The sequence below is a fragment of the Papio anubis genome, chromosome 4, assembly GCF_008728515.1.
Source record: "Papio anubis isolate 15944 chromosome 4, Panubis1.0, whole genome shotgun sequence".
NCBI classification, from domain to species: domain Eukaryota; kingdom Metazoa; phylum Chordata; class Mammalia; order Primates; family Cercopithecidae; genus Papio; species Papio anubis.
This window is the reverse complement of record NC_044979.1, coordinates 19,268,022-19,292,526: the sequence shown is the minus strand read 5'-3', so window position 1 is coordinate 19,292,526 and position 24,505 is coordinate 19,268,022. Positions and strand designations below refer to the sequence as shown.

Below are 24,505 nucleotides of genomic sequence, written 5' to 3'. Positions count from 1 at the left end.
TCCCTAAACATATTCATTCTATTTGAAAGCAGGGAAGAGGTGCACAGGAAAATCCAAGAAACAGTTTTGAGAATTGTCTGTGTGACGATTGGAAGAACCCACTCCCCTCACGCAGACTAGGATCATTTTTACTCAGTTGGATTAATTGCAAGGATGTTCCTTAGCTAAAGCCCCTTTGCCAACGAATATGATTTGGTCATAAGTCTCTGGTCTTGATCCCAGCAGTCTAGGAAGATGCATGCAATAAGAATTAAAGAAAATTGAGGCTGTGGATTTAGATTACATTTTTTTTTTTTTTTTTTTTTTTTTTTGAGACAGGGTCTCTGTCGCCCAGGCTGAAATGTAGTGGCACAATCTCAGCTCACTGCTGCAACCTCCACCTCCTGGGTTCGAGTGATTCTCCTGCCTCAGCCTCCCGAGTAGCTGGGATTACAGGTGGCCACCACCATGCCTGGCTAATTTTTGTATTTTTAGTAGAGACGGGGTTTCTCCACGTTGGCCAGGCCGGTCTCGAACTCCTGACCTCAGGTGATCCACCACTCCCAGCCTAGATTACATTTTAAGGTTAGAAATTAGGTAAGTTACAGAAGGTAATTCTGAGGGTTCTGTATCTCTTAATTGCTTTTACCTTTAAATGGGAGCAGAGACCACCTTTGAAAGATTAAAATAGGCCAGGAGTGGCAGCCTGCCCTCCAAAACAACAAGTAGACTAGGAACGTTAGATAGAATTTTATAGCATCATTAGTTGTCTCTTATGGTTAGGGACTGTTTTGGGCAAGTTAAAACTTTCAATAATTTTAACTATTTTAAATGTTAATCTTTCTAAATTGTAGGTAATCTTTCTAAATTGTAGGATATACTTACTCAGTTAATATATTAATCATAATATTTTTGCTGATCAGTTGTACAGTAGTTATAGTTTGTGGGATATAAAACTGAAAGGATACTCACACTCATCTCATACCCAGGAAAATACAGTTAGGAAAGCCATTTACCTGTTGCTAATGTAAGATTAGTAATACATACCCATATAATCTGTAGGATAGTATGACATTTGTGCCTTTCTGCAAAATTACGAAACCAAAGTTTGAAGTAGTGCGTTCTTTAATGGATTTTATTTATAAAATCATCTTTACTGTAATCTGTGTTCCTTGACTTTTCATCAACATTGAAAACATTTTCTCTTAATTTTTTTCTCATTAACATAATGAACCATATTATTTTTTGGTGAGTTATAAGCCATTCTTTTATTCCACTTGGATTGTTCATTTTAAGTGAAGGAGGCGGAGCCTTTAATGTATAAGCAGACGTTTTTGAAATAACAACAGGATATTTCTTAGTCTAGAGCTTGTAAATTCTTTAATATAAGGAATTCTATAGGATTAAACAGTAGTTTCTCTGAGTTTCAGTTAACTGTTTAACTTTATCAGAGTTTCAGGCATATCCAAAACACTGAAAGCACCTGCATAGTGAATCAATGAAAAAAGAAAAGTTTTCCTCATTTTGCATTTTGAACTCTGAATAATATTTCTATCTACACAGCAGCCCAGAAAACAATAAAAGTATCACTTCATATAACATTGCATCGTTCCTGGATTCTCTACAGTTGTTTAGCTCTCCTCAAGTAAGCATATGCTTCTGAGACATTCTTTTACTTCAGGTAAATATAAGCAAAACAAAGAAAAATCATTTTGTCTATTTCTGCATCAGTTCTATAAGGAGCAAGTAAATTCTTTATTTTCGTTTAGGTTGGATGTTGTCATATAAGGATAGACGGTAGTGTTCTACATGTTCAAGATGGGCAATAGGAATTCAATGGCCATGAGGTGTCATGGATCAAGGTCAGGTTTAGTGAATCAGGTACTCTTCAGTAACAGGTGGTTCATACAACGCATTGAAGCTTAAAGTTGCTGTGAGTTCAGCAAGCAGGAGGATTGAGAAAACAGGTTTAAAACTAAAGGTCAGTAAGTGGGCAAGACTAGTTAAAGGAGGCAGGTACTCCCCAAAGATGGAATTCCAGAAAAATGCTTGAAAAGGACTGAATCCTTAAGCCTGCTGCTGTTACTATGTAGAGTTCTTGAGGAAACAAGCAGTTTGACATAATTTAATCAGTCTACTAAGAAACTATAAGAAGATGAAGTTGGAACATCTTGCTGGAAAAAGAATGAGGGAGTAAATGAGGGTAAGTTTCTGACTGGAATCTTGTGAATTCAGAACTTGCAGAAAAGCTATTCTGTTTCCTTTTTGTTTAGGTTGTCATGCACTCGCAGCAGCTAGAGTAGATATTGGGAGGCAGGGCCAACATAGATCAGTTTTGCAAGATTATTGAGGATATAGAGGAAAGTAATTTGTAAAAACTCTGAAATCATCTGCAGCTCCATGTTTTTGTTTGAACTAAATAACTTAGGACTTTGAGAAGTCAAAGCCGTCAGAAAGTAACATGAAGTCCATTCAACTGAATGTCATATTTTGCTATTAGCATAGAAAAGAATCTTTAAAACTTCTTTTCCAAAAAGCACTCAGTATTGACCCATATGTTCCAATGTAGTTGTGAACCATGTACAACTGATGTTTGACTTACTTGACTCAACATGAAAGGAATTTAACCAGCTGCCCTTGCTGAATCTTGTCTCCTGAATATGGTAAATGGTTTTTGTTTTTAATCTTCTTAATACCTTAGATTTCTGCAGACCCCAGTTTTTTCTTTTAAGAGTTAATTGATAATTATTGGATAGTATCTATAGTAATTACCTGGCTGTTCTTTTCTGTATTCTGCCCTGCTATTTGTTTAAACGGTAGACTCTTCTCTTAAAGTAACTTTAATAGTTTAACTAATAGTTAAAGTTACTTGAGGGTATGTTTTAGATCAGGGACTGGCACTATGGCCTCCTGCTTTTGGTAAATAAAGTGTTACTGGAACACAACCATGCCAATTCATATACATATTGTCTGTGGCTGCTTTGGCTTATGACAACAGAGTTGAATGGTTGCAACAGAGTCATATGGCCTGCAAACCTGAAACATTTATCATTTGACTCTTTAACAAAAAGCTTGTCGGTCACTGTTCTGGTTTAGTTATTCTCAAAGTGTGGTCCTTGGACCAGCAATTCAGCATCACCTCAGCATCACCTTGTATTGTTAGAAATGCAAATTCTTGGATCCACCTACTGAGTCAGAAATTCTGGGAATAGGCCCTGGTAATCTATGTTTTTAGAAACCTTCCAGGTGATTCTGATACACATTAAAAGTTTGAGAAACCTTCTTCTAGATAAATGTTTCCCAAATGTTTGTCACACTTACTGCCTTTATTATTATTTATTTTTATTTATTTTTTTGAGACAGAGTCTCTGTCACCCAGGCGTGAAGTGCAGTAGCCTGATCTTGGCTCACTGCAGCGGCCTGATCTTGGCTCACTGCAACCTCCACCTCTCGGGTTCAGGCGATTACCTTAGCTTCCCGAGTAGCTGAGATTACAGGTGTGCACTGTTACGCCCTGCCAATTTTTGTATTTTTAGTAGAGATGCGGTTTCGCCATGTTGGCCAGGCTGGTCTCAAACTCCTGACCTCAAGTGATATACCTGCTTTGGCCTCCCAAAGTGCTAGGATTACAGGTGTGAGCCACCATGCCTGGCCTTGCCTTTATTATTTTTTACTGTTTTCTATTTATTTAATGTTTTCCTTTATGTCAACTCACTTTCTAAAAATTTTAAGTTAATTTTAAAATGAAAGTTTATACCACCATAAAAATAAATACAATGAAAACAAAATAATTACTATACCCTAAAGTATAGTAATTATTGTGTTTTGTTAACTAGACTCTTGTCACTTAGGCTTCCTGTGCTAAAAATTAGAAGTTGTTAAATTTATTAAACAAGTACTGTTGCAAATGGGAACTTTTTTTCTTGTGATTAATAATTTTCTAAGTGAGTGGTATTTAAACGTCATATTGGCAAAATCATGTAACACTTAAAGTCATCTTCTGTTTAGATCTCATACTTTGGAAATTACTGTTCCAGAGAGTATTCATGTGAAAGGAAAGCTGTTTGAACTATATATATACCCAAGCCAGTAAGCAGAAATGACTGGACAGAAATACAAGCCTGTGAGACAGAGAGATCTAGGAGATGTCTAGAGAGGTCCAGCTAGACCTCCAGGGTGAAATTACCTCATTTAGCTCAATTTCTCACCTCTCCTTTAGTGCTTTGGTCCTCGGGGGTCAGTGGTTCTGCAGGATTTCACCAACTGGTTCCACAATGGGAATGTGAAAAGGGGCCTGACTGTGGGAGAAGCTGCTTATCAAAGAGAGGCCTGATAGAAATGCTAGGGGAAGTGGCTGTGAGTCTGCATTACGGATGGAAGCAGAGCGGCAGGGCATGTTGCTAGGACTAAGCAGTCGATTCACCTAAGTCTGGACACCATGTATGAGTATTTGAAAAAGTCCTGTTACAATTTAATTTACTCCATGGTGTTAGAGGGAATGCTTCCCTGCACATGGTGTTCTATATATGTATTGGTTGGTGTGCTTTAGGGTATAGTAATTATTTATAGCAATAGATTCTTAACTTTGCATAGTATCCCCAGGTTGCTGAGTTGCTTTAGTTATATCTTTATTTCCTTTTCTTAGAGATTATAGACATAATTTGCTTCTGTCATCTTTTGACTGAAAATCTATTGGGAATGAATAATTACACTTGAATGTTTATTTTTAAGTAATAAGTTCTATGATAGGTGTCTGCATTTGAAAAAAATGTTTTAAAAAGTACAAAGGTCAAGGCCGGGCGCGGTGGCTCAAGCCTGTAATCCCAGCACTTTGGGAGGCCGAGAGGGGCGGATCACGAGGTCAGGAGATCGAGACCATCCTGGCTAACACGGTGAAACCCCATCTCTACTAAAAAATACAAAAAACTAGCCGGGCGAGGTGGCGGGCGCCTGTAGTCCCAGCTACTCGGGAGGCTGAGGCAGGAGAATGGCGTAAACCCGGGAGGCGGAGCTTGCAGTGAACTGAGATCCGGCCACTGCACTCCAGCCTGGGCGACAGAGCGAGACTCCGTCTCCAAAAAAAAAAAAAAAAAAAGTACAAAGGTCAAACAAGCATCTATATGATTGAACAAATGTTATTTTGCATACTTCTGTCAAATTTTAAAAAGTGGATAAAGCGGCCGGGCATTGTGGCTCACGCCTGTAATCCCAGCACTTTGGGAGGCCAAGGCGGGTGGATCACCTGAGGTCAGGAGTTCAAGACCGGCCTGGCCAAGGTGGTGAAACCCCGTCTCTACTAAAAATATAAAAATTAGCTGGATATGGTGGTGGGTGCCTGTAATCCCAGCCACCTGGGAGGCTGAGGCAGGAGAATTGTTTGAACCCAGGAGACGGAAGTTGCAGTGAGCCGACACGGTGCCAGTGTACTCCAGCCTGGGCGACAAAGTGAGACACCATCTCAAAAAAAAAAAAAAGCAACAAAAACTAGGAAGAAGTGGATAAAGCATTACAAATAAAGTCTTTTGTGGTCCCCTTCACAGTCTCAGTCCTTTCCCCAGAGGCAACCCTTTTCGTAAATTTGTTGTATATTCACTGTGACGTGGTATTTCTGCTGTGTTTAGTTTTAAGGCGCACGTCTCCTTCATGGCAATCTGTTTTTCATTTTAACTTCTTCCTTTATCATTGGGTTGTCTGTCACCTCTGTCCTTTGATATCCTTATCTTTTTTTTTTTTTTTTATTTCTTTTCTTATAGATTTGGGGAGGCTCTACTTGGCTTCTGTAACTATCACCAGCTCATGAGAACTTGTCTTTTTTAATAGATAAATCAGCCGGTCACTTTTTCTTTGAATCTTTTCAACTATTGCTTGGTAGCCAAAAGATAGCTTTCATTACTTCTAATTTTGTATATAGAAAGTTCTGGATGATAGGAAGGCACCAGCTATCCAGAGTGCAGTTGTTACTGTATCAGAATTGCAGCTCTGCAAGTAAGTATCAACATAAAAAATTTAGCAGGCTGCAACTTTTTATGCCATGTATCTTAAATTCTTTATAACCCATTTTAGGACTTAAAGTAACTATTCAGGCTTTTCTGGTGTCTCTTGTAAATTTAAGAAGAGAAATAAGCTGATAGATTTCCTAAAGCAGGTACCCCCCAAAACATGATGGCATTGATCCCTGCCAGCTGCCAAGACCTTTTGCTTATATTAATACAGTGAGAGAAGATAGGTGCAGGGCATGGAATAGAGCCCTTGGAATGGAGATTCTTTAGTATTCCTGTTCTCACATTTTCATCATCACTATTCTGGTTAGCTTCAAAAGATCCTACGAGCTTTTTCTTCTACTATCAAGGCTGTTTCCCAGTCTCATTCTTTATAATCTTGTGATACGGATTTTCACAGACAAGTGGGCCAGATTTTTAACATTTTAAAAATGTTATTAATCTTTGATCTTATCCAGCAAGAATGAACTTGTTCTGGAAATTTCTTCTATAATGGGCATTGCATTTTTAAAATGTTCGGCTTGTCGTGGGGATTATGGTGGGGGGTGATACTAGTACTTATTTCTGATTATAAACTTGTGGGACCATATGAACCAGAAGATTAAGGAGGATAGCTTTTCTGAGCTGTATGGCACCCTTGTGTTTGCATTTTCTGGAGGAAAGGAAAGCTGCTTTGTTTTATTAGAGATTACTTGATGTCACATTTGGAAGGCAGACTGTCATAATTGTTTTTTCCCGTTGCCATCTTTGGCATAGTAATCTTTCTTCCCTTATGTAATAAATATATGCCTGGAAAGTTTTACATAGATCAAGACATATTAAATGTTTTCAAAGCATCTGTATTATTATGTTAAGACATGGTGTGATGAGTCCTTTTGTAAAATGAACCCTATACTTTGGACTGTTTAAATATACAGTGAGTTAAACTGAGTGTATGTATGAACAAGGGAACATGTAGTAAGGGAGTAATGTTTTTTTAAAAGGTTAATTACAAAAGGATTTGTATAGGTGGATTTTAAGCTGAATTCTAAAGGAACAACAAAGGTAGGTGGGAGAATTTGGTAGAGTGGGTGAGAAAGTTTGAGGAAGGTGTAAAAATGATCAGATTGGCTCCTTAGTATAATAGTTACTGTGCAGCAGTAGTCATCGCTTTTACTTTGATTCCACATGAAGACACAAGGGTTTTTTGTTTGCTTGTTTTCAGAGAGAGAGCCTTGCTCTGTGGGCCAGGCTGGAGTGCACTGGCGCTCTCAGCTCACTGCAACCTCCAATTCCCAGGTTCAAGTGATTCTCCCATCTCAGCTTCTTGAGTAGCTGATATTACAGACATGTGCCACTACACCCAGCTAATTTTTATATTTTTAGTAGCAACGGGGTTTCACCATGTTAGCCAGGCTAGCCTTGAACTCCTGACCTCAGGTGATCTGCCTGCCTTGGCCACCCAAAGTGCTGGGATTACAGACATGAGCCACCGTGCCCAGTGACACAAGGTTTTACTTGTGCACTGCTTTAGATCTCTTCCTGCCCTGGGCTAGACTAGAAATTGGCCGTGGATCTTTGTACAGTTCCCACATTATTATATGTGAACTCAGCAGCTTATGTTGGAAGAAATGGAGGGAGGAAATTAGAGGGAAAAAGAGGGAGGAACATTTCTCTGCATTTAGGGATTCAAGGGGTCAGAAAAACAAGCTTTATTTAAGCTTTTGGTTGTACACCTCTTGAGCTCTAGCTTTCCTTTCACTGAAGGGTTATGGATCTTATTTCAGAGGGAAGGAAACTGTCCTGTCCCAAGCCCACTGTGACACGTGACCCTTAACTAGTGTACCTGTGGGGAGGGCTTCAATTGCCACACTAGAGAATGTGGGAGGGCTTCCCTTCCCCTGCCCCCATTTATAGACATGGGAGTGTCTCCATTGCTTTGTATGCTGTTGCATTTTCTCCTCCCTCTTTGTTTTTCCTAAGCTAAGCTCTAAGCTAATTCTGTGCAAAATAAATACTGATTGTTTTTATAAATTGCTTGCCATGAATGCCTGATAATGTACAGTAAAATAGGATTCTGCATACCATTAAATATGTCAAATATTACAAACTTTAAGGTTCTTTTGAAATTACAATACTAAACTCAGTTCACTTTTGCTTAGCCTTCACAGTTGTTGATCACATAGCATGGTCATCCACTCACAGCTTAAAAAAATACAGGGAGCATCGGAGAGAATGGGTAAAGTAAAATTTTGATGTTTTTAAAATAGCACCTAAATCTATGAAAGTTGATTTGGTTTCTTGTTTGTACGGGAGGGAGAGGGTGGGTAGTACTGGGGGGAGGGGGTGGATATTGGGAAGATAGCATGCAACGTATAAAATCATGTCGGATACTACCTAGGCTAAGGTTGTAATGTTACTAATAAAATTTAAGTGTTAATACATTAAGTTTCAGAAAAGGCAGGACCATAGAATGGAAGTGTTGGGAATTACAGTGGGCTTATTTTTTTCCCTCCTGACATATGGAAGGGGATTTTGAGAATAGCAGTATTTGAGTCAAATTTAGAGAGGAGGCCTCTTTTTAAAGTGACCTGTCCATATTCCCTGAATGGAACTGACTGCCTCAGTACCACGTTAGGTTCTGATACATTGGTGACAGACCTGGAGATGAATAATATGCATCCTCTTTTTTATTGTGTACTTGTGACTCAGGTGTTCTCAAAGATTATAATTCATGAAACTCATGAAGGGGTTGAACAAAAGAGGGAGGTAAGAGAGTTGTTGCTTGGCAGAGAATTTGGTAGAAATAGGAATTATTAGAAAAGTTGATGTTTCTATTAAAATGAAAAACACTTGCTAGAGTTCTAAATCTAGTTTCTAATTCTAAAAACTTGGCTGTGTAGTTATGTACAAGGCCTAATGAACTATTGTAGAGGTTATAGGACAGATCTCCATGGTTTTATAGGTGGGATATTTTTTGTTGTTGACAGAAGTAACTTCGTCTGATTTCTCTTCCATTATATTATTTTATTTTATTTTTTTACTTTATACACTAAAAATTTGGATTAAAAAATGAAAATTGTAAGAAATCAAATGTTACTCAAAAAGTGTTGTTCTGATCCCAACTCTGCAATTCTTCTACATGAAGCCATTTGCCAAAGCCAAATACGGTTTACTTAGGACTGTCCCCCCAAACCTTGTTTCTATAAGCTTTGTCAAAGCTATTACTCCAGGTTGTAGTGCTTGTTTTTCTACTTTCCTTTGATCTAAGTCCTGTCTTTCCTTCGAATTTTGGCTACTTACTGCATGAAGCTTTTCCCAATATCTCCATTCTTGGTGGTAATTTTAGTCTAAGAATTCCTGAAGTACTACCTAATTGAAACATACATTTGATACTTGGATCATGTTATCTTGTATTATAACTTATTACTCCATTAATATATCCTCGGCCGGGTGCAGTGGCTCCTGCCTGTAATCCCAGCATGTTGCAAGGCCGAGGAGGGAGGGTCATTTGAGGCCAGGAGTTGGAGATCAGTCTGGGCAACGTAGTGAGACCCTGTCTCTACAAAAAAATTTAAAAAATTTTAAAAATTAGTATGTCCTATCTCTTTAGCAAAATCGTTGGCTCCTTGTGGGGAGAGAGCTTGTCTTATATGCCCCTTTGTAATTCCATTGCCTAGCACAGCAGATGTGGTCACTGATAGGTTTGATTCTGTGATTTGGATCCAATGTCAGTGTGACAGGATACTTTTTTTCCCCCCATAATTTAGGTTATTTTTATATGACTTTATGCCCACAAAACCCAAAGATAAAACACACTAAATTGAAAATAATTTCTTTTATTATAAGGTGATTTGGTTCCTATTTGCAGTTCTTCTTCTTTTTATAAAGTAGGCGCTGTTTTACCTAGTTTCTTACGAAAAACATGGTTTGGGCCAGATATCTTGACAGAAACCAAATTATACCAGCATTTTTCTTTTAAAAATCATTGTTGATTTAGCTGAATTGTACTTCCATGGAATAAGCCCAAATAAATTTGTTAAGTACTGCATGGTTATGCAGCCAGATTGTTTTAAAATGTCAACCTTTATTAAAGTCCCCTAAGCAGAACTTTAAAAATATCAATAAACAGTCAGTTGCTATTCCCTCTCAGAGTATTTCTGTATCTGAAATTATTAAGCGTTTTATTATATCATTGTTTTAAAGATTTCTATAATGGCTGCTGTTTGATAGCTGTATTTGTTGTGTTTGCTACAGTTATCAAATATTTATGGAGCACCCATTCATTTGCAGTGAGAAGTTATTTTAAAATGCTTTTTGGCATTTATAGAAACAGATTCTGATTTTAAAAGCTCACCAGGGAAAATATGTACAATTACTATGTATCCATAAAAATTTTAAAAAACACGAAAAAACTCACTAGGGATACTTGCTGGTTTGCTATATTCCTATTAGGAATTGTTCATATTTTAACTGATAGCTGTGTCTTCAGGGCACAATTAACTTAATATTTGAATGTAAATTGTTAAGCAGAAATCAGTTACTCTAGTTGATGAAATGTTTGATTAGTAAACGTCATGAAAACTGATTTTATTCTAAGGCCTGAGCCATTAGTTTAACAGAGCACTGAAATGATTCTGCTGTTGCATTACCAAAACATTTAGATACTTTTAGCAGGAAAACTAATAGATACATAAGGGTTTTTTTGTTTTGTTTTGTTTTTTTGTTTCAACTTTAAAATTTTATCATTTTAAAATTCCTTAATATAATTAGGGTACAGATTTAAAATGAAATTTTTTTCTTAAATGATAGGAAGCAAAACGCCTGTAATTAAATAGCATTGACATTCTGATATGAGCTTATCATAGTACCATTCTAACATGAGCTTGAGGTCCTCACCAAAGTCTTGATGAAACATACTTTTTAAAGACATAATTTTTTAAAACCCCACTTGGTTCAGAGACATTGTCCAGAGCTCCAGCTTTGGACTTTTACCTGTAGTTAGTCAAACAATTATCTGGGGTTATGCTTGTTAAGTCAGTATTTTAAAAATGAAACACCCTGATTTTGTTCACTTTTGTTTTTATATAAAAGAATCTTTACAGTCAACATGTACTTCTAGATGCTGTATTGAAATTGCTGGCAGAGTTTATTCTATACAAAATGAACAATCTGGCCCCTTGTTTTATTTGTAAAGGTTCAATGTATCTATGCCTGCCTACCTCAATCTGCAAGGGAGTGTCAGAAAGGCCCCGCATTCGCCAAGCCGTGAGTTATCGCTAACTTTTCAGATGTGTTAATGAATGTGGAACAAAAGCAGTTGTGTTTAAAAGGAAAAAGGACCATCAAAATAACTTTCATTATAGTAGCAGGCGTAAACACTAAACTGAATATTCCAAATTGTGTCAAAAATAACCTACTAGAGACGAGCTTCTAGAAAACCTATTGTTGAACTGCTCTGAAGCCATCGTTTTAACTATAAATTACTGTTGTTAAAATTTTATATACCCTGGTTGCAAATTAGAATGTTTTGAAAATATCTTTAACCAAGTTAAAACAATTTGAACAAAATCTTACCCCATCTAAAAATGATAGTATTTAGTTGAATTTAAGTTAAGCTCTTTAGTATATGACCATATAAAGGGGTAAAATTTTAATCTTTTTTGTTACTTACATGTGAAAATACAGAAACTAAATGATTGAATCACATCCTACACGAAAGTTTTTGGAGTGCTCCAGGCATATCATGTGAAGTACGGAGGTATTTATATCTCTTTTGGCACCAATAGTTCTCGCTTCAGTATTTCACCAGTAGGTTTTCATTCATCGATAGTGTATCAGTTTAAGGCTAAAATAAAACACCTACATTTCTTAGGGCTTATTCTGTATAGAAAGGAAACATCCTTATGAGTTTTTTCTTTTGTCCTTCCGAAGAGATTCTAAGCAAAAAAATTGTAACTAACATCTGTATTTTGTTATTGGAGCTAGTTACCTTTCTTTTTCTTAGATTCTTTAACGTTTTGAGTAGATAGCCATATTTGATAAGCAGGTTGGATGCTTCTTTTGCTTAGGAGGTAGGTGTATTGTGTTATATGAAGACAGAATGAATTTAAATATACCCAGTTTGGCAGCATAGAAAAGCTCAGACTACATAAAACTTGGAGGTATGGAACCTTTGGACGCATTAAAGTTAACGTTTCATTAGGCAATGTGCCTTTGTTTGACTGGTGTGTAAGTCCTTCTTCCAGGTTTGTACGCTCTTAAACGCGTTATTCTACCCTCTCTAACTCCTCCCAGCAGCAAAAGGGAGACACTTCAGCTGGAACAAAATAGTGGAAGAAATGGCGTCTGGGGTTCAGTGGGGATTCGCAGTGTGTATGCAATGTTTGCAAGATTATTTTTTATGTTTTTCAATTACTGTAAATAAAAATATATCAATGCTTAGTGTCAAGAAGGGAACATTGTATACCAGTATAAACTCTCTTAGTGGGTCTGCAAGTTGCTTAACCTCTCGGGGCCTCAGTTTTCTCATCTGCAGTATGAAGGAGTTGGACTCGATAATCTTTAAAGTCCATTCCTGCTCTAAAATCCTATGCTTTTCTGAAGTACTCTATTTAACAGAATGCATTGCTTTCTCACTTTGACTATTTGAATTATGTATGCAGTACACTTACTGCAACTGCATGTTGTCTAAAATAGTTTTTCTATAGGATGTATATAAAAACTAATCCCTCTTGAGCTGATTTATAATGTGTGTATATAGCCACACATAAAAAGCTAGTAATAGTAGGGCTCTCAGAATAATACTTTCCAGTTGTCTAACCTTGAATGTTATTAACTCTTCTATATTACAGGAGATACTACTCGTCAACGAATCAAATTCAGTGATGACAGAGTATGCAAGAGTCACCTTCTCAACTGTTGTCCTCATGATGTCCTTTCTGGAACTGTATGTATTTACTAAATGTATTGTTTGATTACTGATATGCTGCAGTAATGAACTACTTGATAAAGTTTTAATTCTGTGTCAAAAGAATTGACTTGTGAGGGGGGATTTGCATCCTTTATTGTTTGTTTATTCAGGATGATTACTTAAATCTTCAGTAATGGGTTTCCTCCCAAAAGTGGTTGATATGTTTTGTTTTACAATATTTTCCATTCTTTACAGCAATTTTTTAAAAGCATGTTTTATTTGGAATACAGAGGTAGTTATATAGCATTTGTACTTTTAGTTCAAAAATAAAATTTTTTTAAAGTAGTTCCTTTTACTGTTAAACAGAGTAGACTTTTATCTAGTACAGTAGTATATATTTTTGTTAAGATTTTTACACACTTATATTGTGGAATCAGTGGGGAAATGTATTAGTAAATACTTATATCCACACAGCTTAATTTGGGAGTATTATCACTTAAAATATTGCTCCTGCTAATAATGTAAAGCTCAATTTTGATTCTATGTCTGCAGAGATGTTGATCTTAGAGTATCATTGTTTTAATTTGGAAGATAAACTGCATAATGGTGGACCTGTTGGAATATGGAACAAAGAATTTGATTCTCTGACTTTTGGATTTGGTTGAAATGATTACAAGTAGCTTCCCTTCATAGCTGCATCTGATGCTGGTGGGGAGCTAGTAGGGGCTAAACCTTGAGCTGGCTTTAGTTCTCATTTGCCAGAAATGACTGAAATGAAGAAAGATTTCTGACTTGCCTTTTCAGAAGCAATGAGTTTCTTAGCCAAATGAGTGGTTTCTTCTTTGATAGGAAGAGTTAAAATTAAGGACGTGCCCCAAAGAGATATGTATCAAGGCATATGCAACAGGAAACACCTTTGACTTTTTCCAGTAGGAAAGAGAGTTGAAACTGTTATGTTAATGGGAAAAAAAGAGCCTAGGTTTATTTTAAAGTATAATACTGGCCAGGCGCGGTGGCTTGCGCCTTTAATCCTAGCACTTTGGGAGGCTGAGGCAGGCAGATCACGAAGTCAGGATATTGAGATCATCCTGGCTAACACGGTGAAACCCCGTCCCTACTAAAAATACAAAAAAAAAAAAAAAAAAAAATTAGCTGAGCTTGGTGGCGGGCACCTGTAGTCCCAGCTACTCGGGAGGCTGAGGCGGAAGAATGGTGTGAACCCGGGAGGCGGAACTTGCAGTGAGTCAAGATCGCGTCACTGCACTCCAGCCTGGGCGACACAGCGAGACTCCATCTCAAAAAAAAAAAAAAAAAAAAGGTGTAATACTACAAGGCAAGAAATCCAGTTTCTGAGAACAGGAATTTGGAAGGACTATGGCAGATAATAAATATAATGAACTCTAAACTTTTTTTTTTTTAATACAGTCTCGCTCTGTCACCCAGGCTTGGAGTGCAGTGGTGTGATCTCAGCTCACTCTTACCTCCAACGCCTGGCTTCAGGCAATTCTCCTGCCTCAGCCTCTGGTGTAGCTGGGATTATAGGCGTACACCACCATGCCCAGCTAATTTTTGTATTTTTATTTTTATTTATTTATTTATTTTTTGAGATGGAGTCTTGCTCTTGTCACCCAAGCTGGAGTGCAGTGGCATGATCTTGGCTTATTGCAGCCTCTGCCTCCTGGGTTCAAGCGATTCTCCTGCCTCAGCCTCCCAAGTAGCTGGGATTATAGACACCTGCCACCACGCCTAGCTAATTTTTGTATTTTTAGTAGAGCTGAAGTTTCGTCATATTGGCCAGGCTGGTCTTGAACTCCTGACCTCGTGATTCACCCATCTTGGCCTTCCAAAGTGCTGGGATTATAGGCATGAGCCACCGTGCCCAGCCCTAACGTTTGTATTTTTAGTAGAGATGGGGTTTCACCATGTTGGTGAGGCTGGTCTTGAACTCCTGACCTCTTGATCTGTCCGCCTTGGCCTCCCAAAGTGCTGGAATTATAGGCATGAGCTACCGCGCCTGGCTTTTTTTTTTTTGAGACAGAGTCTTACTCTGTCAGCCAGGCTGTGAACACTGCCCAGTGCAGCCTCCACTTCCTGGGCTCATGAGTTTCTCCCACCTCAACCTCCTGAGTAGTTGGAGCTACAGGCGCGCACCACCATGCTCGACTAATTTTTGTATTTTTTATAGAGACTAGGTCACGCCATTTTACCCAGGCTTGTCTCCAACTCCTGGCCTCAAGTAATCCTCCTGCCTCAGCCTCCCAAAGTACTGGGATTACAGGCGTGAACCACAGCACCCAGCCATAATAAACTCCCTTGTCTACTTTCTAACATTTTCATAATTATTTTATACCACGCTATACTGCATCTGAAATCTATAAAATCTGTGGTTGTCTATAGTATACTGTGAGTCTCCGTGTTTAATATTGTATAAAATTTAACTGTTAAAGTTATTTTAAACATTTATTTTTAATTTTTATTTACTGGCTAAATTACCACTTGAGATACATTTTGAGAACAGCATTAACAAAACCACTTGAGGCCAGGAGTTTGAGACTAGTCTGGTCAACATAGTGAAGGCCTGTCTCTACAAAAAGAATAAAAAAAAAAATTAGCTTGGCATGGTGGTATCTCCTGAAGTCCTAACTGTCTGGGAAGCTGAGACAGGAGGGTTGCTTGAGCTCAGGAATTCAAGACTTCCAAGTGAGCTATGATCACACCACTACATTCTACCCTGGGCAACAGAGTGAGACCCTGCCTCAAAACAAACAAACAAACAAAAAACAAAAAAGGAAATAAGAATCAACAGTTATAATTCAGTGTTTTTCATTCTTCATTTGAACAGCAGAGTAGAAATAGCATCTTGAACATAAAGAGGTGTGAACTATCACACTCTGTCCCAAAAAGCATTTGTTCTATAGGGAATGACTGCTACGAAGCCATAGCTCTGTAATTACAAGCTATTTGTACACAGGGTGAGCTGTTAAGTTTTTCAGGTCCTTAAGTACACCATTGTATGACGCTTTTGGAGTCTTACAATGTCCTTTACCTAGTCCTCAAATCTCTGCTTCAATTCTGAAAGGTTCATAACTCAAGCAGTCCTCCCATCTCAGCCTCCCAAAGCACTAGGATTACAGGCAGGAGCCACTGTGTCTGGCCTTAACTGTTGACTTTATGATGCTTTTTCTTTGTTGTGTACCTAAAGATCATATGACTAAAGGTTGCCCTTTAGTTTTCTGGACCTTGTGTCTAAGATCTGTCACTTGCAGCAGAATATGATTTACCAGTATTTTAGATTATTTAGAAAAAGAATACAGAAAAGCCAGGCATGGTGGTACGTACCTATAGCCCCAGCTACTTTGGAGGCTGAGGTGGGGAAGATTTCCTCAACTCAGGATTTCATATGTAGCCTGGACAACATAGTAAGACTGTCACAAAGGAAAAAAGTATCCAGAAATGCATTTCCAAGCCTTTTCTTCATTGTAAAGAGGTTGGAACTTTATATCAAGCACTTAGAAATGGAGAGTGTGATTTCTAAAAATTCTCTTCATAACTGACAGTTTGGAATTTTTTGCTATTGAGTTTCATGAAAATGCACGTAAAACGTTTTACCTTTCATTACTCTAGTATAACTAATGCTTTTTTTTTTTTTTTTCCCCCTGAGACAGAGACTCGCTCTGTTGGGCCAGGCTGGAGTGCAGTGGCACAATCTTGGCTCACTGCAACCTCCACCTCTGGGTTCAAGTGATTTCTGCCTCAGCCTCCGGAGTAGCTGGGATTACAGGCGTGTGCTACCACACCCAGTTCGCCAGGGTGGTTTTGAACTCCTGACCTCAGGTGGTCTACCTGCCTCAGCCTCCCAAAGTGCTGGGATTATGGGCCTGAGCCGCCGTGCCTGGTCTGGCATAACTAATTCTTAAAATAAATTAATCAGGGCTGGGTGTGGTGGTTCACGCCTGTAATCCCAGCAGTTTGGGAGGCCGATCACTTGAGGTCAGGAGTTTGACACCAGCCTGACCAACCAATATGGTGAAACCCCATGTCCACTGAAAATGTAAAAAAACAGCCAGGCGTAGTGGCCTGCACCTGTAATCCCAGCTACTTAGGAAGCTGAGGCAGGAGTATTACTTGAACCCTGGAGGTAAAGGTTGCAGAGAGCCGAGATCACACCACTGCACTCTAGCCTGGGTGACAGAGCAAGACTCTGTCTCAAAATAAATAAATAAATAATAAATTAATCAGAGGAAGTAAGACAGAACAGAGGATCAAAATAATTATATGTTTAATGATTTTTATAAGAAATATGAATATTTTCTTTATCTCAGAAAGTTACTATACTTCAAAAGCTTGTGGCTGGGTGCAGTGGCTCATGCCTGTAGTCCCAGCACTTTGGGAGGCCGAGCCGGGGGAATCATCTGAGGTCAGGAGTTCGAGACCAGCCTGGCTAATGTGTTGAAACCCCGTCTCTACTAAAAATACAAAAAAATTATCCGGGCATGGTGGTGGGTGCCTGTGATTCCAGCTACTCTGGAGGCTGAGGCAGGAGAATTGCTCGAACCCTGGAGGTAGAGGTTGCAGTGAGCTGAGATTGTGCCACTGCACTCCAGCCTGAGCAAAAGAGCGAGACTCTGTTTAAAAAAATAAATAAAAGAAAAAATAAAAAGCTTGGATTACTTTTCTATTCTTCTAGAATATTTTCATATTGTAGTCTCTCTCTTTTCCTCATTTTGGCCCACTTTCTCCCTGCTAAATTCACTGTAGGCAGTATGCCCTTTCAGATTTAAGCAAAACAGAAAAACCTAAACCAAGTTGTCATTTTTTTCCCCAACACATTTCTTCTGGTACATATCTTCCCTGAGGAAAGATAAGGAAATAGATAGCTTTAAAAAATATTTCCATTTAGTTCCTTGTCATCTCGAAAAAAGATACGTGACGAATAATTTATAGTAGGCTTTAAATATAAAGCAAAGATGTTAACAGAAACTTGAAATTAAGATCTTAGGACGTGGAAAATGTATACTGTCATAGTATGCCTGTTCAAAATTCAGAAATCAGCACCACTAATTTTATTATAGACCTCATCATAGTGTAACTTTATCGTAGATAGACCCTCATATCTTCTAGTGTAAAGTCATCATTTTACAGTTGAGGAAAACTAAGGCTTAGAGAAATTGTGCTGCTAAGTGTCTCACAATAAAAAAACCACGGTATTCTATACCGTTTAGGAATCTTAAATCTAGAAATACTTAAAACAATTTTTTGTTAGTTTTTTAGGTAATTCAGTTACGTAGGGCAGTGACTTTCAGATGTTTCTGAAACATCCTTGGAGGCATCTCATGCACTAAGGATTTGGGAGTAGGCTAGTTCATTCTGTTTCAACTGGAATTTTACATATTTTGTTTTATTTTATTGAGACAAGGTCACACTCTTGCCCAGGCTGGAATGCAGTGATGCCATCTTGGCTCACTGCAACCTCTGCCTCCTGGGATCAAGCAAGTCTCCTGCCTCAGCCTCCCGAGTAGCTGTGATTACAGGTGTGTGCCACTAGGCTCGGCTAATCTTTTTTTTTTTTTGAGCCAGAGTCTTGCTCTGTTGCCCAGGCTGGAGTGCAGTGGTATGATCTCGGCTCACTGCAACCTCCCACTCCCGAGTTCAAGTGATTTTCCTGCCCCAGCCTCCCAAGTGGCTGAGATTACAGGCACATGCCACCATGCCTGCCTACTTTTGTATTTTTTGTAGAAACGGGGTTTCGCCATGTTGGTCAGGCTGGTCTCAAACTGCTGACCTCAGATGATCTGCCCGCCTCACCCTCTGAGAGTGCTGGGATTACAGGCATGAGCCACTGCGCCCGGCCTAATTTTTTTTTTCGAGGTGGAGTCTTGCTCTGACACCAGGCTGGAGTACAATGGCACAGTCTCGGCTCACTGCAACCTCAGCCTCCCAGATTCAAGCGATTCCCCTGCCTCAGCCTCCCGAACAGCTGGGACTACAGGCACACGCCACCAGGCCTGGATAATTTTTTGTATTTTTGTATTTTAGTAGAGTTGGAGTTTCACCATGTTGGCCAGGATGGTCTCAATCTCCTGACCTCATGATCTGCCTACCTCGGCCTCCCAAAGTGCTGGGATTACAGGCATGAGCCACCACCCGTGGCTAATTTTTGTATTTTTAATAGAGATTGGGTTTTACCATGTTGCCCAGGCTGGTCTCAAACTCTTGACCTCAAGTGATCTGCCTGCCTCAGCCTCCTAAAAAGAACCAGTCTTGAAAAATACTTATAGATAGGGTTAGGGACTTTGATATTGTCACAGTCAATATTATTTTTTATTGGGGACTTTGATATTGTCACAGTCTTATTTATTTATTTATTGAGACAGTCTCTCCCTGTCGCCCAGGCTGGAGTGCAGTGGTGTTATCTTAGCTCACTGCAACCTCTGCCTCCTGAGTTCAAGTGATTCTCCTGCCTGAGTCTCCCAAGTAGCTGGAACAACAGCTATGCCCAGCCACACCCGGCTTATTTTTGTGTTATTTTTGTAGAGACAAAGTTTCACTTTCACCATGTTGTCCTGGCTGGTCTCATACTCCTGGGCTCTAGGGATCCACCAGCCTAGGCCTCTCAAAGTGCTGAGATTACAGGAATGTGGCAGCATGCCCAGCCGAAAGTCATTAAAGTAAAAATTTATCTGCGTATTTGAAGTGATTGGATGGGATTATTGGTTGTCAGATATTCCAGCCAAATTTTATGGTGCCCCAGTAGGTTCCAGGTTTTATCCCAGGTGCACCTTTTATATTTGAAACTCCTTTTTTTATTGCTTCCCTGACTCTCTTTTAAAGCCTAATCTGAAAATCAGCTACGTGGGTACATACAAACCCAAACTTTAAAAACTGCTGAAGTATCTTTTTTGTTTTGGAGAAGGAGTGTTGGTTTGTTGCCCAGGTTGGAGTGCACTGGTGTGATCTTAGCTCACTGCAACCTCCGCTTCCTAGGTATAAACAATTCTCCTTCCTCTCCAAAGTAGGTGGGATTACAGGCGCATGCCACCATGCCTGGCTAATTTTTATACTTTTAGTAGAGATGGGGTGTCACCATGTTGGTTGGCCAGGCTGGTCTCAAACTCCTGACCTCAGGTGATAGCCCACCTTGGCCTCCCAAAGTGCCGAGATTACAGGCGTGATCCATCACTCCTGGCCCTGAAGTATCTTTGATAGTACATATGCAAAAGCCATGAGAATATGGAAATACAGAATAAGTGCTGAGAAGTAGACTTGCATAAAATTTTCTCAACCAGCCACTAGAATGTAAGTTCATAAGGGCGGGGACATTGTATTGTTTACTGCTATATCCAAAGCATCTAGAACAGGGTCTATTTATTGTATCAGATGAATGATCAGTCTACCCAAAAGTAGAATGCTACATAAATTATTTCAAAAACTAACTTTGAATTTCAAAAATTAACAATTATTAATGGCAAAAGGGTTACAGATATGGAGCTGGAGAGTATCTTGGTTTTATTGGATTTCCTTTTTTTTTTTTTTTTTGGTTGAGACGGAGTTTTGCTCTTGTTGCCCAAGCTGGATTTTGGCTCACTTCAACCTCGGCCTCTCGGACTCAAGCAGTTCTCCTGCCTCAGCCTCCCCAGTAGCTGGGATTACAGGTGCTGTGCACCACCATGCCCGGCTAATTTTTTGTATTTTAAGTAGAAACAGGGTTTTACCATGTTAGCCAGGCTGGTCTTGGAACTCCTGACCTCAGGTGATCCACCCATCTCGGCCTTCCAAAGGGCTGGGATTACAGATGCAAGCCACCACGCCCGGCCTGGATGTCTTTTTTTTTTTCCTTTTTTTTTTTTTTTTTTTTTGAGACAGAGTCTTGCTCTGTCGCCTAGGCTGGAGTGCAGTGGCATGATCTCAGTTCACTGCAACCTCCGCCTCCCAGGTTCAAGTGATTCTCCTGCCTCAGCCTCCCGAGTAGCTGGGGCTACAGGTGCCTGCTACCATGCCTGGCTAATTTTTTTTTTTTTTTTTTTGTATTTTTAGTAGAGACGATTTTACCATGTTGGCCGGGCTGGTTTCAAACTCCTGACCTCAAGTAATCCACCCACCTTGGCCTCCCAAAGCGCTGGGATTACAGGCGTAAGCCACCTCACCTGACCCGGCCTGTATTTCTTATCAAAATATGACACCAGTGGTTACCTGTGCAAGTGTGAAAAATCAATCTGTAAATTGTTTAAATCTTTTCCCATAAATAGTTTATTTTGGGCTGCCTTGGTATTATTTAAAGGTTTAAGTATTATTTAACTAAGATTAAAATTTGAAGAGATCTGAATGTGGAGATCTGATGTTCTTGGCATTAACCGTGTTTATTGGCTTAATATTTAGTCATATATATATATATGGTGTGTATTTCATATATACTCCAGGCTGGAGTGCAGTAGCGAGATCACAGCTCACTGCGACCTCTGCCTCTCAGGCTCAAGCGATTCTCCTGCCTTAGCCTCCCAAGTAGCTGGGATTACAGGATTGTGCCACCATGACCAGCTAATTTCCAAATTTAGATTTAAAGTGTGTTGTATTCTTATTTTAAGCAGATTTGCTGTATTTTATTGTTCTCAGTCTATTACAAAAATATACATTCTCTTAACTGTTTCTAGAGACTGTCTAAATAAAAAATGCATTTGGTGCCCAGAAAGTTAACAGCGCTTTAAAAGATTGTCAGTGAATAATTAAAATTTTACTATTAAACCTTAAAAACCAAGGCTTTAATCGTTTAAAGCATTTTTGGCAAATAGGAACAAGAATACTCAGAAATATTCAACTTGGGGTACTTACGCCCTTTGGAAATAATCCATTTCTGTCATTCTGAATAATAATTATTTTTTTAAGAGTTAGGGGGTCTCACTGTGTTGTCCAGGCTGGAGTGCAGTGACTATTTATAGGAGCAATCATGGTGCCCTACAGCCTTGAACTCCTGGGCTCAGGTGATCCTTCCAATTCAGCCTCCTAAGTAGCTGGGACTACTGTAGATGCACACCACCATATCTGGCTCTGTTCTGAATAATCTGAGATCATTCATTTTATATACTATTTAAAATAGTACAATTCAGGCTTATGGAGGTAGGTAATTTTTTTCCCCACGGTGACCCGTGTATAGTAATAAACCATGTATAAACCATGTATAGTAATACCTTGTTCTGGTTTAGTCTTTGTTTCTAGTTGAGGGTTGTCAGCACTTTTGTGTATTACTTGTATTAATGATTAAGTACAGATATATGTTCATATGGGTATGGCAGACTGTTGTGTTGATGTTTATTTAATGAATTCCATGTACCCATCAGCCAGCTTCAGGAAATATTTTACACACAGACTACTGTATTTTATTTATAATCATGTATATTCCCCCTGCAGCTTTTTTTTTTTTTTGAAGTACATCTTCAAAAGTCTTGAAACTATCAGTTAGGACGCCTTTTTTTTTTTTTTTTTTTAATTAAAGAAGCAGTCTCACTCGGGCACCCAGGCTGGAGTGCAGTGGTATAATCGTAGCCACTGCAGTCTTGAACTCTGGGGCTCAAGTGATCCTCCTGCCTCAGCCTCCCAAGTAGCAAGGACAGCAGGCTCATGCCACCATGCCCAGTTAATTTTTAAATTTTTGTAGAGACAAACTCTTGCCATGTTGTTCAGGCTCTTCTCAAACTCCTGACCTTGAAGGATCCTCATGCTTGGGCCTCTCAAACGTGCTGGGATACAGGTGTGAACAACTGTACTCAGCCGTAGGATGACTCTTGAAGTTAAAGAGAGTAGTAAAGACCAGTTATTCCCAAATAAAGTAGGAGGTCTGGGAGTCATTGAAGCCGATTGTTTTTCATAGTCTAGTACTGGTTAATATATTTCAGTGTCACGTTGATTTCTTTGTATGATGAGTCTCAATAAATGCTTATTAGCTAAGAATCAGGAATTATTCTCTTAGTATTTCCTGGACCCTCCAGATGTTTTTTAGAGATAAGTAGTTTTATTAACTGTATTTTAACACTTCTAAGGAAACAAGCGTGTTCTCTGAAACTGTTTGTTGAAAAAGGGAGTGTGGAGTTATAAATGCATCATTTGGAGGATGTAGTTCATTGAACACAATAGTAAGAAATGAAAACTTGAAACCGATAAATTTTTTTTTGAGACCAGAGTCTTGCTGTGTCTCCCAGGCTGGAGTGCAATGGCACAATCTTGGCTTACTGCAGCCTCCACCTCCCAGGTTGAAGTGATTCTCATGCCTCAGCCTCCTGAGTAGCTGGGATTTACAGGCACCCACCACCACGCCTGGCTAATATTTGTATTTTTAGTAGAGATGGGGTTTTGCCATGTTGGCCAAGCTGGTCTTAACTCCTGGCCTCAAGTAATCCACCTGCCTCGACCTCTCAAAGTGCTGGGATTACAGGCCTGAACCACTGTGCCCAGCCTAAAAATATTGTTTATATAGGCGATTAACCACAAACATCAAGCAAATTTACAAAGAATTACGAATTCTCTGTCACTGGAAATATTTTTTAACATGTGATGAGTTCTACCTTTAGGCAGGACCTACATGCTTTCTAGTTGATTCTTACTCATTAAGGGAACTTCTAAAAGCTCATTAGTGTTTTACTTTAACCTGTATAGGATTAAAGGATTTTTTTTTTTGGTTTTTTTGTTTTGTTTTTTTTGAGACAGAGTTTTGCTCTTGTTCCCCAGGCTAGAGTGCAATGGCTCAATCTTAGCTCACTGCAGCCGCCTCCGTCTGGGTTCAAGCTATTTTCCTGCCTCAGCTTCCCAAGTAGCTGGATTACAGGCATGTGCCACCATGCCTGGCTAGTTTTTTGTATTTGTAGTAGAGACGGTTTCACCATGTTGGCCAGGCTGGTCTCGGACTCCTGGCCTCAGGTGATCTGCCCACCTCAGCCTCCCAAAGTGCTGGAATTACAGGCATGAGCCACTGTGCCTGGCCAAAGCACTTTGAGAATAAATGGTCTCATAAACTTTTTTGGCTTACAGGATCAAAAATAAAGATGTGTGTTGATTTTACTCAGATAATATGACTTGTAAAACTTACTCTTTTTTTTTTTTGAGACGGAGTCTAGCTCTGTTGCCCAGGCTGGAGTGCAGTGGTGTGATCTCAGCTCACTGTAAGCTCTGCCTCCCGGGTTCACGCCATTCTCCTCCTCAGCCTCCTGAGTAGCTGGGACTACAGGCGTCCGCTACCACGCCTGGCTATTTTTTTGAATTTTTAGTAGAGACAGGGTTTCACTGTGTTAGCCAAGATGGTCTCAATCTCCTGACCTCGTGATCCGCCCATCTCAGCCTCCCAAAATGCTGGGATTACAGGCATGAGCCACCGCGCCTGGTGACTTGTAAAACTTCTAAGTTAGATAAAGTTTTTGTGTTTTTCTCCTTATATTTATTACAAAAATGTTTAGAGTGATCAAATTTAAGTGATAATTGGAATTAAGCAGAGGAAGAAATAGAAAAGGGTGAGCAAGAAGGATCAGATTAATAAGGTCTGAATAGAGAAAGTAAAGATAATTCACGGTACTTGTTTTGTAATTTCTGAAGTCGCATCATAAACAAATACCCATGTGACTGTAACTTTAACAAATAAAGACTAATTGTAAAT

At 39.2% G+C, this 24,505-nt stretch overlaps 1 protein-coding gene across 9 annotated transcripts in view; it reads left to right on the top strand.

Moving 5' to 3' along the window:
- The window catches only part of LOC101015671 (putative RNA-binding protein Luc7-like 2), a 67,419-nt gene that overhangs the window by 3,850 nt on the left and 39,064 nt on the right, over positions 1 to 24,505 (top strand). For 2 of the 9 annotated variants that reach the window (XM_017957220.3, XM_017957219.3), the window contains one exon: positions 12,812 to 12,906. In XM_017957220.3, coding sequence (XP_017812709.1) covers positions 12,812 to 12,906 — 95 coding nt within the window. Of the gene's footprint in view, positions 1 to 1,542; positions 2,643 to 8,085; positions 8,197 to 8,307; positions 11,226 to 12,254; positions 12,329 to 12,811; positions 12,907 to 24,505 lie in introns of those variants that run through there. The other 7 variants (XM_021936324.2, XM_021936330.2, XM_009203962.4 and 4 more) reach the window with 7 other exon arrangements.